The sequence below is a fragment of the Mytilus edulis genome, chromosome 1 (assembly GCF_963676685.1).
Source record: "Mytilus edulis chromosome 1, xbMytEdul2.2, whole genome shotgun sequence".
NCBI classification, from domain to species: Eukaryota; Metazoa; Mollusca; class Bivalvia; order Mytilida; family Mytilidae; genus Mytilus; species Mytilus edulis.
In genome coordinates this window covers 13,500,498-13,519,291 of record NC_092344.1, presented here as the reverse complement: position 1 = coordinate 13,519,291, position 18,794 = coordinate 13,500,498, and the positions used below count along the sequence as shown (strand labels likewise).

The window sequence follows — 18,794 nt, the reverse complement described above, 5'->3', positions numbered from 1 at the left end:
CCATTTGTTTGATGTGTTTGAGCTTTTAATTTTCCATTGGATTAGGGACTTTCCCTTTTGAATATTCCTGTTCTTGTTATTTTTCTGTGGTATTTGTGTTTATTTAAATGTTTTTTAATAAATTTCTGTCAGCACCCATTTATACTATGCTACGATTATAATTAACGCAATTCATATTTGTAGTAAAATATGTAATTCAACTTATTAATTGTTTCCTTTGCTTTTAGATGGAAAGAAAGGGCGACAGTCGTTTTCCTTACTGAAACTTGTAAGTCAATTATTTTTATCAAAAGTTTAAACTTATAATCAGATTGAAAACTCAATTCAAGTAATGATCAGAATACTGTGTAGAATAGTAGCTGTAATCAAATTGCATCCTGAGATGTAAGACAGAATGTAAGGAAGTGTTAATACGTTGTTGTGTGCATGTTTAGAGAAAGTAATATCATACTCATTTTTATACGACCGCAAAAATTAATTTGTTTTTGGTCGTATATTGGTATGACGTTGTCGTCGTCGTTCGAAGACATTTGGTTTTCGCACTATAGCTTTAGAATAAGTAAATAGAAATCTATGAAATTTAAATACAAGGTTTATGACCACAAAAGGAAGGTTGGGATTGATTTTTGGAGTTTTGACCCCTACAGTTTAGGAATTAGGGGCCAAATAAAGGCAACAGTAGTATACCGCTGTTCAAAACTCATAAATCCATGGACAAAAAACAAAATCGGGGTAACAAACTAAAACCGAGGGAAACGCATTAAATATAAGAGAACAACGACACAACGACACAATGACACAAAAAGGGCCCAAATAAGCATTTTTCTTGGTTTACGCACAATAACTTTAGAATAAGTATATAGAAATCTATGAAATTGTAAAACAAGGTTTATTACCACAAAAGGAAGGTTGGGATTGATTTTGGGAGTTTTGGTCCAAACAGTTTAGGAATAAGGGACCAAAAGGGTCCAAACTTAAACTTATTTTGATTTAATCAAAAATTGAATTATTGGGGTTCTTTGATATGCCAAATCTAACCGTGTATTAAGATTCTTAATTTTTGGTCTGTTTGTAAATTGGTGTACACTAAGGTCCAAAGGGTCCAAAGTTAAACTTAATTTGATTTTAACAAAAATTGAATTGTTTGGGTTCTTGATATGCTGAATCTAAACATGTACATAGATAGTTGATTATAGGCCCAGTTTTTAAGTTGGTCCAAATCGGGGTCCAAAATTAAACTTTTGTTTGATTTCAACAAAAATTGAATATACTGGGTTCTTCAATATGCTGAATCTAACTGTGTATTTAGATATTTAATATTTGGGCCCGTTTTTCAAATTCGTCCACACTGAGGTCTAAAGGGTCCAAAATTGAACATTATTTGATTTCATAAAAAAATTGAATTCTTGGGGTTCTTTGATATGCTGAATCTAACCATGTATTTAGATTTTGGATATTGGACCATAATAGGTAAATGTCCAATTTAAAAATTTTAGGTTTTTAAGTTTAAGTTCTAAGACCACATTCATTCTGTGTCAGAAACCTATGTTGTGTCAACTATTTAATCACAATCCAAATTCAGAGCTGTATGAAGCTTGAATGTTGTGTCCATACTTGCCAAAACTGTTCAGGGTTCGACCTCTGCGGTCGTTTAAAGCTACGTCCTGCATCTGGTTACAACTGAGTATTTGAACAACTAAAGAGTTTGATTTTATTAAAAACAAATAATATTGCAACGTGGTAATCGTCTTTAGGTAAAAAAAAAAAAAACCCCAAAAAAAATTAATAATAATAAACAAGATAGCTAACACTAACACAAGTGTAGGAATTTGGTTGACCAGCTAAAAACGTTTTAATCAACCACGGTGAAATAAATAAAGAACATTTGTAATTAGTTAAACGTACGTTTGAAGACATGCTTTAAATATATAACACAAACTTCAAATTTACTATTACTTTTGATAATATCTGAAGGTAAGGAAACCAGAGACAGATTATGTGTAATATATGTACGGTTCTTGGCGATTTTCACATTCCAAGATTATTATTGGCTTACTTGTAACTTCCCCTTGCAATGTGTCAATATAGCAACACATTGCATTTGGTTAAAAAGCTCTTTACAATTTCATACATGCATGAATAAGGAGCTATAAAGTTCTGCTTTAAATCAATAATAAAAATGAAGAAGTAACCAGCATTGGAATATGTTTCTGATGTTATTTTTTAATTCCATTAGTGTAATTCCTTTGCAGATGAGATCAAGAAGTAAAGAAGCCATAGCAAAACTTGAAGATCTCTTGAGCGTATTAAAGCCTTCAGAATTTAAAGATAATCACCTCTTGGCATATAAGGTTTGCAACGTTACATAAGTTAAGGAAATGTTTTTTTTTCTCTAGAGAAAATTAAAGATAATCACCTCTTGGCATATAAGGTTTGCAACGTTACATAAGTTAAGGAAATGTTTTTTTTTCTCTAGAGAAAAAAAGCAGTTACTTGTCATATTTGCTACAAACATTATCAGTCAACATATTTTGTATAGTATATTCAATGCTTGTCGTACTATTATAGTTACAATAATTTCAATTTTTTTTTGAGGCCAAGGCTAATTTATCAATATTTGAATTATAGCAGCACATTATGCATATGCTTCATTCAGAATATGACAGTATTCACTTACAAAGAGTATCGTAAGAATGCGAAAAAGTGTTTTACCAATACCATCGTCTTATTAATCACTTGCATATGGTGTTCTCCTTTGCAAGAGAATGTTTCTGATGCTGTTTATTTCCCAGTAGTTTTTACATGTCTTAGAAATCGGCCGCTCTCAATTATTATTTTCCATATACGTTTTATATGATCCAAAATATAACATGCAGCGCCCGAATAGTGAAAAATGATGTTTAAAATGTTTGACATTGTTTTGATTCAATTTATTTACTTTCGTATTTACGATAATTGATTAGAATGAACGCAATGATATTATAAAAATTAAGACAAATAGGGTTACACAGTGTAAATCATAATTATATATTTATATTTTTCATTATGTTTGATATCGTTATCATGTTTCCATTACTTTCAAGCTTTGATAATTCTTAGTCACGATAAAACATTAATTATGAAATCCAAAACTTCTCGGAAAATATTAATTTCTTCTAATCAATATGAATAAATCTTCAGGTTTATTAACTTTCAAAATAAAAGCTATAGTGTTCTAATCCTTTTTATCATATGTCGTTTACTTAAGACTTTGAATCCAAAGATTACATTAAATATCTACTGAAACAGGAAGTATACCAAAATGAAACACCATGTCGAATTCTTAATAAGATTCAATACAATTCGTCGCTTAATAAGGAAATGCCTGTACAAATTCAGGAATTTGACACTTGTTTTCCATTCGTTTGAAGTGTTTGAGCAATCGATTTTGGCAATTGGTAAGGAATTTTCAGATTTGATTTTCCCTATGAGTTATTTTTAACTCTTTGCCTGTTTTGAATGAATTTTGCTGTACAGGTTGTATTTGGTTTAACCTTTCAAAATTTTGGGTCATAAATGTTCTCCTACTGTCTTCGTTGTTTATTTGGTATTTTTTTTGGAGCTTCCCTGATGATTCTTCTGTAAACGACATAAATGCGCAACTAGCGTACTAACATTAAAGCCTGGTATCTATTTTGAGCTAAGTATGGAATTTTGATTGCGATTACATTCAAATATGTAGTGTGTGAATTCACAACCATATATATAACTTAACTTATTTATTATAATTTTAAATATTTTTGATACGGGTAACTATCATAATGTTAAATCTTTTTGATACGGGTAACTATTATAATGTTAAATCTTTTTGATACGGGTAACTATTATAATTCTTAATCTGTTTGATACGGGTATCATATTTGATAACTTTGGCAATGCGAACGGTCTATAAAATTGAAGAGTTGTTAAAGACTTGAACTCCACTTATCCCTTTAATTCAACACAGAATGTTTGCATTCTTCGTTTATGTTTAGAATCTACATTGGTCAGATCTGATAGCCTGCTCAGATAAACAACCGGACCACAACGAACAAGTAATAGGTATAGAAAGGAAAAGAAGGGAAGCTGTTTGGGAATTGTTTAAAAGTGAATGTGTATTCCTGATAGACCATCTCATGGTGATTAAACATGTATGTATAATTCATGAATAATGTTATGGGGTTTTATGGAAAATATAAACATGATAGGTAAATGTCCTGTGACGTTTTTATTAATCTTAGACATCGAAAACACGTCTCTTATAATGTATAGCGGCATAAATTTTCGCCAATTACTTCTTCTTACATTTTGAAAGATAGTAAAATATAAGACCAATGTAAATTAAGCCTTTTCATTCTCAAGATTATTTTATCATGTGATCTCAAAAAGCATAATAAGAAATTTTCAATTACTTTACAAGCCAGAGACGGCATGTTAAATAAAAACCAAGATCGTCGAAAATCAACTCATCAGTATTGAAATTTTATATTTGAACCAGACGCGTGTTTCGTCTACAAAAGACTCATCAGTGTCGCTCGAATAAACAAATGTCCAAAAGTCAAAATAAAGTACGGAGTTCAAGAGTATTGAGCCAAATACAGCTTTTGTCAAATACAGCAAAAACGCAACCGTAGCAAAAAGTAAAATCATAAAAATACTGAGCTCCGAGGAAAATTCAAAACGGAAAGTCTCTAATCAAATGGCAAAATCAAATTATAAAACACATCAAAGGAATGGAAAACAACTGTCATATTCCTGACTTGGTACAGGCATTTTTAAATGTAGAAAATTGTGCGTCGCTTAAGATAGAGGTCTTCCACATGCATGTTAAGTTCACTTCATAAATAGGTTTTCAGGAGACGTATGTAAGTTTTATTTGAATACTTGATTTAAATTATAATGACCTATTTTATAAGATCCAATTGATTAGCTAACTCTGCTAATTATTGCAACTTGTACTACTGCGTTATGTTGGCAAGCAGTATTCCCACACGAATACGGTTTTGTGCGTAAACCGATATCAGCAAATATTTTGTGTTTCCTGTGATGTTTTATTTTTTTGGTAAAGACAAGAACGTTTATGATTTATCTCGAATAATTATATAACTACTTTATATTAGTGCTTTATGGAACCACTGAAGAAGGTCCAAGTAGAAGGACATCTGATGTATGCTGAGCCACAAGACATTTTTGGAAATCTTGATGAAATATGTTATGTAAGTTTTCATCATTGATATATAAGAAAAATATCATATATCATACGATATCAGCTGTTATCTGCCTTCCCCTTGAAACTGCAAAAGCTGTTAAATTTTCGAAAATTGTGGTAATTTGATAATAAATAGTAGATAATGTTAAGCGCTAGCAAATTTGCGACGTCATTGGGTCTATTATATTTGATTTTGTATAATGATTCTTTGATTAATAGTTTACAATTACCAATGGTTAGTTTCAATTCTTACAAGTTCAAGTGCACACAAATTGAACAGGTAGCCATTTGATCTTTGAAAATATTGACTGCTATATCCCTAAATATATGTGATACTTATTATATTTAAATGTTACTTTTATTTCAGGTGAGTTATACGTTCTGTAAAGACTTCATTGCAGTTTTATTAAAAGATATGAGTTCGTCAGGATTTGGGAGTACCCGAGCATTGCTGAAAGCTTTTGACAGGGTAATTATTTACATAGAAACATGAACATTAAAACTGTAATTGTTATCCATATCATAGGGAAAAGAGTTATTCTGGAGAGTTTTAATGCTTTAAGTATCTGTGTGTATCAAGTCAGGAATAAGACAGTTGTTTTCCATTCGTTCCGAATGATGATATAGTCGAGCTTTGATTGTGTCAGGGTTTTTGGAATTCCCCCATTGAACTACCTTATAGTTTGGATGTTCATGATGTTATATCATCTACTTGTATATAAACTTTTCGATAAAAGTGCTTGTCATCTTCATTTGCGTGTTTGTTATCTCTTGGTTAAAAACATGCAGGATATTAAAGCATGATTGCTAATTACAGGAATTAACTTTCTTCGGTTTTGAAATTTGATCAGCCCAACAGACAAGTCAATGAATTTATTGCATGCAGTAGTTAAAGTCAATTTAACGTTTCCTTATATAGCTTCTCATTTAGGATGTTTCATGATAGGAACTAGGTCAAGCAAACTGTTGTATTGATGGATGTCTATTTATAATGTAACTGGCTTTTTAAAAGCATTAAGACACGAGTAAAACATGGAATATATCTGTGTTGGAATAGGCTACACTGTTGTACTCCATAAATTCCTTTACGATGAATGTTGCTTTGATGGTTTTAATAAATAAAGACAAACAGTAGAACGTCGTACACTTATGAAGGTCTGCATGGATCTTATTAATTAATACAATATCAAGCCGAGTGTCAGACTTCATCAATGTGATAATATATCTTGAACATTTGAAAATATCAATTAATGTTTGATCTAGTAAAAACATAATGATTAAGTGCATTACATATTTATTTGTTATAAATAGAACAGATAAATCTTATGCTCGAAGCGAATAAACGGAATATTTTGTTTTGATCAGCATTTGCAATTTAGTGGGGATATGTAACATGCCTGTAACCAACAATACAAACAGAAAAGCTTCAAAACCGACCTTTTGAAACTAGCTTTCTATGGTTTTAACACTCAAAGACACAGTTTCAAATTTCATATCGTTAACGATTAGGTAATGTTATGTTTGTATGATAAAATGCCCACTTTGCTCACTTCCGAGGAAAATAAACTTTTGCTCTGAAAAGTGATAGGAAACAGTTAAAACATGTTGTATTATTTGGTTTTAGTTTTACGTGGTTTTGACATACATATTAACGTGTTTTTAGTTTTCTAATCACAATGTCAGTTTATATATTTATGTCTTAACTTTTGGTGTAAAAATACCATTTCACATGTGTTGCCGTCTTGACCATTCAAACAACTTGAAGTATATGTTGTCATTATTTGATTATTCATTTTTATTAAAATTTGCAATTTGAAATTCATAGTCGTATAGTGTAACTAGGACACCAAATAGCAGAATGTCCGTAAAAAGTTAAAAATGTACTTTATACATTATACAGTTGCTATGCATTATCAAGTCTCGCGTTTTCAATAATGTGAATCGTCTAACAATCGATGTAAATTTCATCAAATTTCCGTTTGCGGGATTTATGAGAGCATAATTATTGCCTAAGTGAATATTGTAGAATAATACGACTCGTTCGTTCATATTTGAAATAATAAAACACTACTGTTGAAATTGTATACGTAATCAACATGAAGTATAAATCTCATTGGAATTTCATTTTGCCCACACACGTATCAATAACCAAAAATGAACCCTACTAATGTAATTGCTACATAACGTTATTCGTTTTTAACGTTTTCCTTCTGAATATATTCCACTTTGTTAAGAAACAGATATTATGACTCTTGTATTTGTTTGTCTAAGCTTATTTCAGTGTGTTGATTACTGTAAACCAACTTATTTTCGCGACTTTTGCGAGGAGAAAATAACGCGAATATAAATCGTCGCGAATTAGTAAATCTTTATTTATCTACATCAAGTAAATAAGAAAATCACGAATTTTAAAAGCCACGAAATGGATTAGAATTGGTATAACGCGAAATAAAGTATCTGTGAAAATAATATCGTTTACAGTAAACGGTTCTATATATTAGTCGACGTGTCCGTCCATTTTATAATTGATAACTTCATTCTTATAAAGGTGTCCTATTGTTATGAAAACAGTGAAGAATGTACATATTTACTGCTCTTGGCTCATCGCTACATGTAAAGTAACGGAACCTATCGTGATCGGCAGTTTTGGAAATTTGAGCGTAAATGTTAAATGCATTCTTGTTAGTGAGCACTTAAGTTAGGTTGTTGATTTTATAAGTTTCAAATGAAATCTGTTATATAAGGGTTTCTGGATGGAAAACTGATTCCTAGATGTTGACCCTACTAGATAATTTTTATATAATAACATCTAAGGTTTTAGGGAACGAAAACATAATATTGAAAAATGAATAAGTAGAAAACAAATGTCATTTTTTCTTCTATACACACTCTTCGACGGATACAGTTATCTCTTATAAAGCTGTTCATAATATCGTTTTACTTATTGTAAAATATAAATGATAAAAAGATTCAGTCCGCCTGCTTCATTCTTAAAAAGGGGCGAGAGATATCAGAGGGAAATTCAAATTCACATGTCTGAAATAAACACACAACGCCATGGCTTGATAAGAAAAAGATCAATAGAGAATCATAATACACAAAATATCACACTTAAAACTTAAGACTGAGCAACACGAACCCCCCCCAAAAAAACTCGGAGTTATTATATGTGCTTCGGTACTTACAACTTCATATTGCCAGTCATGGCCTTTCCTCAAACTTCTTCAATATATGCAATTCGATTTAACCTTTTGAGGAGAATTGTCTTCTCGTTTTTATAATTGTTTGGGTCTTTGACCTTTTCTTTTCGCATGTATTCTTATTACCATTTTACTTTAAGTAAAAACGAACGCTGAAAATCAGTACACATCATAACTACCTATTCCTAAGTTTTAATTGTGAATTGATTATAGTTTACATCTCTGTAACCAGTGAGACAAACTTAATTCATGAATCTATGAAACATATTATCTGAATAAAATTCGTCTAGAGTTTCTGTAATGGATATTAATGAAAACTAATTGGCGCACAATTCCCATTAATTCATGATTGATAGCAAATTCGTTGAAATTTAATGTGTTTTTTGATTGAAAAGAAATGAAATATTCATTTCTATTTGCTGCTTTTCTTTTACTAATTTTTTCACAATAAATTTATCTATAAAGATCTCTTCAAATCATTAAAAAGTAGTTTGATTTTTTTCTCAATTGCATAAACAATAAATATATTGAGGGAAATTTTGTTTTAACAAATCAAAATTGATAATTAAGGCGATTTTATAGAATAAGACTTCAAAAAAAGCGAACGCCATATGATATATTTCGAGAAACACTATTCCCACATAAATTACACAATATAACTGCGTCATAACCTTTTTATTGTATAGTAGAAAATATTGAAATGACATTCTTTCATAACTCTGTGGTATAAACCATACTCATATACACATAACTCAATTCCTCTTAGTGTCAGGTTGATCAACATCGTAATCTGTTATTTTGTCTGTGTGCTTCTACTTCATTCATATGTTGACCTCAATATATTATGCTGTGACATATTGCGTTTCTATAGCGATTGAAAACACAACAGAAAATCTTACTATCCACGAACCAGAATGTTTTTTCTTCATTAAGTTGTCAGATTGGTATAAAAGAATTAGAATCAGTATTGTATGGTTTTGTAAAATAATATTCATCTTGTCCTAGCGACTACAATCGATAAAGAAGACATAATTATAGCAACGCACAAGCAGTTGCGTCTTCCTTTAATACAGTTAATTTGGATGTTCAACTGAATTGATTGTCATTTAGCAGTTACAATCTGATATTTTACAATTATTGAAGTATGAAAGACCTGTATAAATGATAAATTGTGACATGGACCTTTATTAGGTATTTTTGTTGGGTGTAAAATTACAATGAACTAAAACGTCAAACAAAATAATGAAAGTCTCAAAATTTAACTCTTACTTCATTCTGTTCATAGAGTAAATACTGTGAGTATATTGTATGGCGTCAATGATTCCTTTTAGCGTCATTAACCTACTCTTTTTCGAAATCTACAATGGTGTTTTTTACGTGCAAGAGATATACCTCGCTCTTAACACGGGTCAGCTATTTACCGTCCCCTTACGACGGAATGACATCGTTTCGCAAAACCGTACTTGCAAATGGTGTCAAGGGAGAGCCGAAAATTCAGTCCCTGAAAATGTCTCTACGGAGCTGGGAGCGAATCAGGAACCTATGTGTTAGTAGTCCGATGCGCTAACCACTTCACCACGGCTCTCTACAATTCAATCAAAAATACATACATGTATACTTGTTTTGGACTGCGTACTTTTATTAAGATTTTTAAATATTTTGTTTTTTAGTCTGAGTTATTTAGTAAATTGTTTGGGTTCTTATTGCACTGAGATGAACGAAAGGAATTCGATCCTCACTGGACGTGTTTTGTCTGCATCCGGTCTAATTCTAGGAAAATATTAAAACGCTTTATCCATTATCGACCACTAATTAATATTGATACAATGCGATTTACCTCCAAAAATAGCTTGACTGACCTTTGCGGCCATTTTTATGGGAGAATTAATGAAATATCTAATAACTTGACAACTAATATTTTGCAAGTTCAACTAAAATGCTTATACAGTTTAAGTATTGTGTTATGATGTTCCTCACTTTCTTGAAAATAGTAACATCTATCAAAACTGAATATTTTGAAATATATGATATAAGTATTTTGAGTATTGCCAAAATAACATTACTCAACAAAGTGATAGATGATTTATAGCTATAAAACTACAAAATACAAACACGGAGAGTAAAAAAGAAAGTGATTTGGTGCTTTTGAAGCGATTCTGGATTTATATATATTGGGAACGCACACAAAGTGTCAAACAAATAAGAACAAGAACAAGCGCATATGCTATTACGACAAATGTCGATGTTGTGAGATTTAGATGAAAATTATGCTATCTTTGTCGTTATTATGTTTTATCTTTTAATTACCAGACTTTTTTACTTTTCATTTCAGTTCATAACACATTCAAAGGACGGTGGCGTGTACCATACTTACTGCCTTAATTATACAAACGCCCTCACATATATAGATAAACTCAGGTGTCGTGACGATTTTGCAGAATTTGAGAAGGTAAATTTCATTTGATTGTATGAATTACAGTATAAACTTTTATCTACTTGTCCACACCGTTAATGTTCCATCTATGATATGTTTGCTGTGTAAAGCTGTATGTCTATGTTAAAATCAAATTACCAGTACACATACTATGCCCTAATTTCTCAGATTTTACAAAGCAGAGTACTTTTAAATAAATTTCTTCTTTCAGAAATAACATATCTTTCATATTGGACAATTTAAGGTATTATTTTACTGGGCTAAACAAATATCATGTTATGTCTTAAAAACACGTCAGCAAAACTTGGCATTCAAACGTGTTTCTTATATTATCGAAGCGCGTAAAATATATGCCACTATATACACGGCTTAATCTCCCACTTTAACTTTGGATTATTCCTTGATGCAGACGAAGCAGGAGATTCTCTTCTAGTTGATGCACTCCGTCTCGATTTGCACAAAGTTTTCTTTTGATCAGTTCTATATTTAAAGGGTGGAAACATTTGTTTCCTTTTATAAATTGGCTATTTCAAAGTATAAGTTTAGATACCTATCTTTGTTGCATTCGTTTGACATCCTTATGATTCACAAATTATCGTTTTAAACACTTTCAAAATATGTGTTTTTCAGTGGTGCGAACAAGACCCGCGCTGTAAACGATTGCAACTTGCTGATCTTTTAGTGGCGCCAATGCAACATGTAACCAAGTTTCCCTTGTTATTGGCAAACATTCGAAAATATACAGAGAATGAAGAAGAAATAGCAATGTTAGCAGATACGATAGATAAAATGGGTTACTCGTTACGTAAGTTACTTGACAGGTGGAATTTTGTTTTTCTTTCATTTACGAGATTTTGCCAAAACATAAAGAAGAATCTTATCTAACTAAGGTAGGAAGCATAATTTTATCAAATACATTTGTACAAATAAATAAATGTTTCATAAAATATAACTTATAAAATAGAATTAATGTGATTATAGAATTACTAGTATGGAAAACGAAAAAGCATTTATTTAGTTTTGTATTAGGAATATAGAATTTCCTCTTCTTGTTTTCTGTTAATTCATGTACATTTTCTTTCGTTTGGATTGAAAAAAGATAAAAGGACAATTTGGCTTAAAGGTCATTACTTTTTAATTTATTTTTAGTGGAATGATCGAACATTAATACTGATATGATATGATCTTCCTAATGTTAATGCCAAATTGGAGTTTTGATCCCAATTTCACAGTCTACCGAACATAGAAAATAATAGAGGGGCACTGGTGTACGATCGACACATTCATTTGGTTCTGAGTCCTTGATAAGTGTATTATAGTGTGATGTTTTGTCTCAGTTCATATTGTTTAACATTAGATCGTCTGGTAATCTGTTTATCTTAATTTCACGTCACATACTTCACAGTTGTCGTTTATTTATATAATTTATACGTGTTCTCGTTTCTCGTTTTTTATATAGATTAGACCGTTGGTTTTCCCGTTTGAATGGTTTTACACTAGTAATTTTGGGGCCCTTTATAGCTTGTTGTTCGGTGTGAGCCAAGGCTCCGTGTTGAAGGCCGTACATTACCCTATAATGGTTTACTTTTATAAATTGTTATTTGGCTGGAGAGGTGTCTCATTGGCACTCACACCACATCTTCCTATATCTATTTATAAATATATAAAGTATGATCATGTTTTTTTATAGAACAAATGGAAGACAAAATGCGGTTGGCAAAGAATTATGAACGGTTGCAAGAAATCCAAAGACAGCTAGTATGGCCACCAGTTACCGATTTTGACCACAGAATTTTTATTCCAGAGGTACATTCATCTGTTAGAAAACTTAATGCCATTTTCATTAACATCGAAAAAAGAAAGATAACTTATTTTGTAAATAAAAGAAGGCAATATACATTTCTCAATCTTAAAGGTTAACAATAATCCGTCGTAGCAAGGTTAAAAAGGTAGTTTACGAAAACTTAATAAAATGCTTACCATTACAGTTCGCTAATCGTTTTTGACGAAGATGTCAAATGATCGGTAAACAAATATTTTATTCAAAACTTCATCATCTTATTTCAGTAACTTTATTACACTTTTAATCCAACAATTTCTACATACGAAAATATCCGTACTTAGTCAGAAATATGACAGTTGTAATCCATTCATTTGATGTGTTTGAGTCTTTGAATATTTCATTTGATTACATACTTTCTATTTTGAATTTCCTCGGAGCTCGTTTTTTTGTTATGTTTGTTTTGTTGTTATTGATATAAAAATCTTCATTTGGAGCTTTACATTAAATTTATTATTACTTGTAATTTTTATTATTGAAGTATCTGAAATCAACACTTTTACGACAACCATGTGAGAAATTATTGTGTTGTCCAACCAGACAATTGATTCATGAAGGGCCATTAACTCTTGTTGGTAAGTAGGTTTAGCAATCAATGTTTTAACATAGTATTTTTCGCCATAAATGTTCACTAAAATTTTATGAAGTTTGAGCATCAAATGATATGTTCCTATTTACTATATTTTATATACATCTTTTGAACAAATTATTAAAAATGGATAATATGTATTGCTTAAGTTTGACATTGACGAGATTTTCAGATATAATATTTTTAAAAAAAGTATCAAATAAAGGCAACAGTAGTATACCGCTGTTCAAACTCATAAATCCATGGACAAAAAACAAAATCGGGGTAACAAACTAAAATTGAGGGAAACGCATAAATAAAAGAGGAGAACAACGACACAACACTACAATGTAACTAACACACACAGAAACGGACCAAGCATCAGACAAAATCCCACGAGAATAACAAATATAACATCAAAACCAAATACATGAATTTGGGATAGACAAGTACCGTGACACGTCTTATCGCAATGTCAATTTACACTCAAAAATAAGAGAAAACAAACGACGCAAATCGTTTGTCACGAGTATGATTGTTACATTTTTGAATCGTCAGTCAATTTGAGACAATGAAATATAGTTGATATTTCATGTTAGTACTAATATGCAGTATATTGATTTATTTGAAGCTTACTATCAAATTTATTTAAAAATTGCAAATAAATAAAAAAAAAATAGTTAGAGAAGTCTATATTTCTGCAAAGGAAGTAAACATAAGACTTACAGGTAGCTTCAAATAGAAGTCCAACAACACATAATAAAAACACAACATTGGAAAAAAGACTTACAAAGAGATGAACTGCAAAAACAAAAATGTAAAATATATATATGCATTAAGCTCTTAAAACTACTACAATACATAATGGTAATTTTTTATAATTTTTTTTTCAGAGACAACTAAATCCACAGATGTATACCTATTTTTATTTGATGATATTTTATTAATAACAAGGAGTAAAAAAGGAACCAGGAAAGTAAGTTTATCTTACATCGAGGCTGTTATATGTATTATCATAGATGTTTTCACCAAACATGTGTAATATTTGTAAGAGGAAAGTGATTTTTTCTTAGTATTTATGAGTATTTGATAACACATTTGCATCATGGTTAAGAACATTGATATTGTTATTCATCATAACTAAATGTTTACTTCATAACTTTTTTCTTACAGAAACAATCAATTAATGAACCAAACCTCACAAAGCTACAATCCTCTAGTCAGTCGGATAAAATACAATACACTGTACATCGACAACCCATTGCTCTGGACAGATTGAGTGTCCATGATGTCTCCCAATCGGAAGCTGCAGGTAATGTCATAATTATCTATTTATAATTGTCTGTTGCATTCTAAGCTTTCTACAAACTGAGGCTCTATGGTGTAAAATACTTTATTTATGTATAATTGAGGAGGTCATAGTTTTCTCAGACTGCAAATAACGCTTGAATATATAATACATGTAAGAGGTCACGAACGTATTTTGATGTAAACGATAGCATATGATACCAAAGGGACATTCAAGCGCATTAGTCGGAAAAAAATGATAATAAGACTAATAAAAGAATATAAAACATAGCATAGAAACCCAAAGAGTAAGCATTGAACCGAAGAAGATATCAGGTGCTTCGAAAGGTTTTTTAGTGTACCAATATGTATAAAATGGTGAACGTGACAACCGAATTGAATTCGTTTACAGCAGCAAAGTATGCAAAGGAAACCGACTTCAAATAATCATATTGATATGCAGTAATTTTAATTGCATTGAAACCAAACACTTAAATTACATGAACATATTTGATATCACAGGTTTTTATTCTTTTAATAAAATATATAGAATTTCAACTTGATAAATTGGAATGATTAAGGAATAAATAATAAAATACAGTTTGTTTGTTTTAGCAAATGGAATTAAGTGTGCCTTTGTAATAGTACAGATTAGCAGATTTCAACAGATAATTGGTGTTTATACAATGAGCTGTCCAAGTGATGCCTCAAAGGTAATATGATTGTCTGTTTAGCAATATACATTTGCACACTTGAATTGATAAGATTATAATTGGAGCTGCTTTGATGATGCTGGTTCTGTTTAATATATGATCCGGGTAGAAGTGTTTCACATAATACCCTTTAGTCACTTTCAAACAGAATCACTCTTGGTTAATTTATTTATTTTAATATTTCTCTTACTGCAAGTATAACATTCATCTGTTATTGTATGTATTTACACATGTTTTTGTATTTAGATATACTTATAATAGTGTTATAGAAGTTTGAAAAATGATAATTTTGTTTGAATGCCTTAAATATACTACTAATGGTGCTAACTCAACTGTTTTTTGGGTGAACGAGATTATTTTGTGCACATAGGTCGTTGTTTTGCAATGAAACTTAAATTAAGGTTTCTATGTTGTGTCTTGTGTCCTATTATTAATCTGTTTGTCTTTGTCTTTTTTAGCCATTTCTTTGTCAGTTTATTTTCGATCTATGAGGTTGACAGTTCCTCTTGTATATCTCGCCCCTCTTTTTTTATACTCTACTACTTTAAATAGTGTTATAATAAGTAAGTATTTGAAAAGTTTACCTCCACAGTTAGGTACCAGCTCATAAAACGAATATTCAAATACAATATTCGTTTTAATCTTTATTCATATTTGTAACGTTTAAAAATGAGCATTCCTCATAGCAATTATCAATGATAATGTTTCTAACACATCAGCATGAACATGCGTACATGCGTATGCATTATTTTGAAATCAATTATTTTATTTCAGAATGCATGGTTAGAAAAATTAGCGCAGGCGAGGGGACAGTTTTCAACTGAGGATTTTAGTAGCAGCAGTGGCAGCACATTTAAAGACAATGACATGTCATCAGTGAACTCAATAGAACGATCTATATCTCATCCATCTACTTCACCCGGCAGACATCAGAGACATATTGTATTACATAATCATCACACTAAATCAAACTCTGTAGATTCTGTATATATCTAAATCTTCCTATGGAAGACATTTTCATTCCGGATATTTTTGTACCTATAAGTGCTGCAATATTGCTTGTAAAGTTATGTTAAGAATTGTATATACTATTACACTAAAAAATATATGATATTTTAAAATATATAATTCGATGTAAATCAATATATACTGCTAATATCCGAATATTATATATTCTAAAATTAACTAATTCAGGATTATAACCTCAAAGTGTAAAAAATGTATGTAAGATATATTTCCGTATTCTCAATTCATTATATATGTTACCTCTATACTAAGGATATTTATAGGATAAGAATGAAAAGTTAATCCAGAGAACACCAAACTATACTAAAAAAAAACATAACAAGGTTAAAACATACTAAAATAGTTTTAGTGAAATAAAATAAGATTTTAAACAAATAGGAGGCAATAAACAATAATGCCCCACGTACCAATACCTATAAAAACTAACTCTATCAAACTCTTCATAGTTACTACCAAATCATTATACTCTATGTATACAGAAGTTCTTGGTTTATTGTCTTTGCTTCTCAATATAATACTTTTAAACAAGAAGACAGTATATATGAATTTATTTTATATAGAATATAAAAGAGATGTCGTATACCTGCCATTGGGACAACTATCCGCCAAAGTTCGAATAAAGTGGATGTTAGTCATTGATCTATTTTGATTACGCAAATCGTTTAAGGCAATGTGTCTCTATTACAATTCTTTAATGATATTAATATTTACTTTTTTTGTTTTTTTCATTACACCATAAGTTAGAAATAGTAATTTTTTCATACCCTCTTATACTTGATGTGTTCCATCGGTTTAAATTTGTAACCCTGATTTGTTTTATATCAATCGATGTATTACTTTTGAATAGGGGTATAGACCTGTTGCGTTTATTTCATAAAGCATTGGTCGCCTTAGTAGTGATGTATGTAACAAAGAAACAGAAAATCGAACTACTTTGTATTTCAATTGTAAGACTACTTGTTTTAGTTCTTTGTAGTCCGTTGTACCCTTCATCCTAGATTAAATAGTATTGATAACTTTACCTCAACAAAACTGCTTATGTAAATGCGTTATTGCTTTCAAGAGACAAAATACCGCTCACTCATATTAAAGCGTTACCAAACTGTGATCTTAGCTTTCAAATGTCGTAATTAATGTTAGTTTAGATATAGGGACAAAGTCCCGGGTCCCTCAGTTCCGAATCAGGGATAACCCATTTGTACCTTTGTAGTTTGAAATATATGTGAATGTTATCCTTGTTGATATTTTCATCCTTTTTAAAACCTTTCATTCTATGATCGTGGATCAGATTGTGATTTTAATTATGTTTCCAGTCGACATTTTTGTATGATGGTAAAGTTTCTGTATTTGTATAATTTAATGTTAAATTCCTACAGTATAAAACATTTGACTTTTCAAAATTGTAAAAAGACAAAAACCTTCCTACGTTTTTGTACAATTGGCCCATAATAAAAAAATGTGCATACTATAATATTATCAATGTAGCAATTAATAAGAAACTTGATATCAGATTAATAGACTTTTTACATAAGTTGAATGTATGCATGAAACATTATTTCTCTTTATTTTTTTTTGGCACAAGACAGAAAGGTGAAATGTAGATAAAACAATAAAATATTTTAAAAATGTATAAACAAAAATACCAAACTTCATTGTACATTTAGATAGAGGAAGGCAATACAACCTGGAAAAAAATCAAACAAGAGATTATATCAACCAATGGAAAGAAGGGAAACAATGCGTTGATGTGAATATTTATATCGAAATTGATCTTATGATTTTACCTTTCTCTTCTTTTTTCATATCTGGTTAGCTTTTTCATATTTGTCTTTCATTTTCATGAATGAATTGGTATTAGTTCACGTGTTCAATCTAATGTACATAGTAAAAGTATTGATATAAAATTATATAATATTGGTGCAGTGACACCCTAAATTATTGTTATGAAAATGTTGTCTGTTTTCTTATTTTTTAAACATGACAATCTGTTATTTGTTTCAATTAAACTTGTATGAAAATTTGTGTTTGTTGTGTTATCAAACATGATCTTATCCCTGTGTATAAACTCTCTTGTTATATGCTCATTGATTAGTCGTTAGTAACAGTTAATAATACATAGACATTTAAATGAATTGATATATAGGCAAACGAGTCTGAAATCTTCACAACCAAACAGTGACACTAAATTGTTTTTGATCATATCTTATTGAAAATGTAAAGTGCGAGTAACTAATAGTCTTGTTCATAGAATATTGGATAGACACGAAATATTTAAGTTACTACGTAACACAAGTCCTTATTCATTGGTTGCAATATGATGTGGGAAAGATTCTATCGGCTTAAAGGAAACAAGGAATATGAAAATGTGCCGGACAGGAAAATATATTAACTACGGCCAAAATTACAATATGAGTTTTCAATATCCAAACCGATACCCGATCAATGAGTAATGTAGTCGCTACTGGTTTAGCTTGACTTTATAATTTTGAGTCAAATTAA

General features: G+C 30.4%; 1 protein-coding gene across 5 annotated transcripts in view; it reads left to right on the top strand.

The window, feature by feature from the left end:
• Positions 1-18,317, top strand: part of LOC139524440 (pleckstrin homology domain-containing family G member 7-like) — a 144,594-nt gene extending 126,277 nt beyond the window's left edge. For all 5 annotated transcript variants that reach the window (XM_071319216.1, XM_071319236.1, XM_071319225.1 and 2 more), the window contains 13 exons: positions 228-268; positions 2,253-2,351; positions 4,014-4,169; positions 5,139-5,234; positions 5,595-5,696; positions 10,760-10,876; positions 11,492-11,666; positions 12,552-12,667; positions 13,183-13,276; positions 14,163-14,245; positions 14,443-14,581; positions 15,172-15,269; positions 16,044-18,317. In XM_071319216.1, the coding sequence (XP_071175317.1) occupies positions 228-268; positions 2,253-2,351; positions 4,014-4,169; positions 5,139-5,234; positions 5,595-5,696; positions 10,760-10,876; positions 11,492-11,666; positions 12,552-12,667; positions 13,183-13,276; positions 14,163-14,245; positions 14,443-14,581; positions 15,172-15,269; positions 16,044-16,265 (1,538 nt within the window). In that variant the 3' untranslated portion in view covers positions 16,266-18,317. The remainder of the gene's footprint in view (positions 1-227; positions 269-2,252; positions 2,352-4,013; positions 4,170-5,138; positions 5,235-5,594; positions 5,697-10,759; positions 10,877-11,491; positions 11,667-12,551; positions 12,668-13,182; positions 13,277-14,162; positions 14,246-14,442; positions 14,582-15,171; positions 15,270-16,043) is intronic.
• Positions 18,318-18,794: the final 477 nt, after the last annotated feature.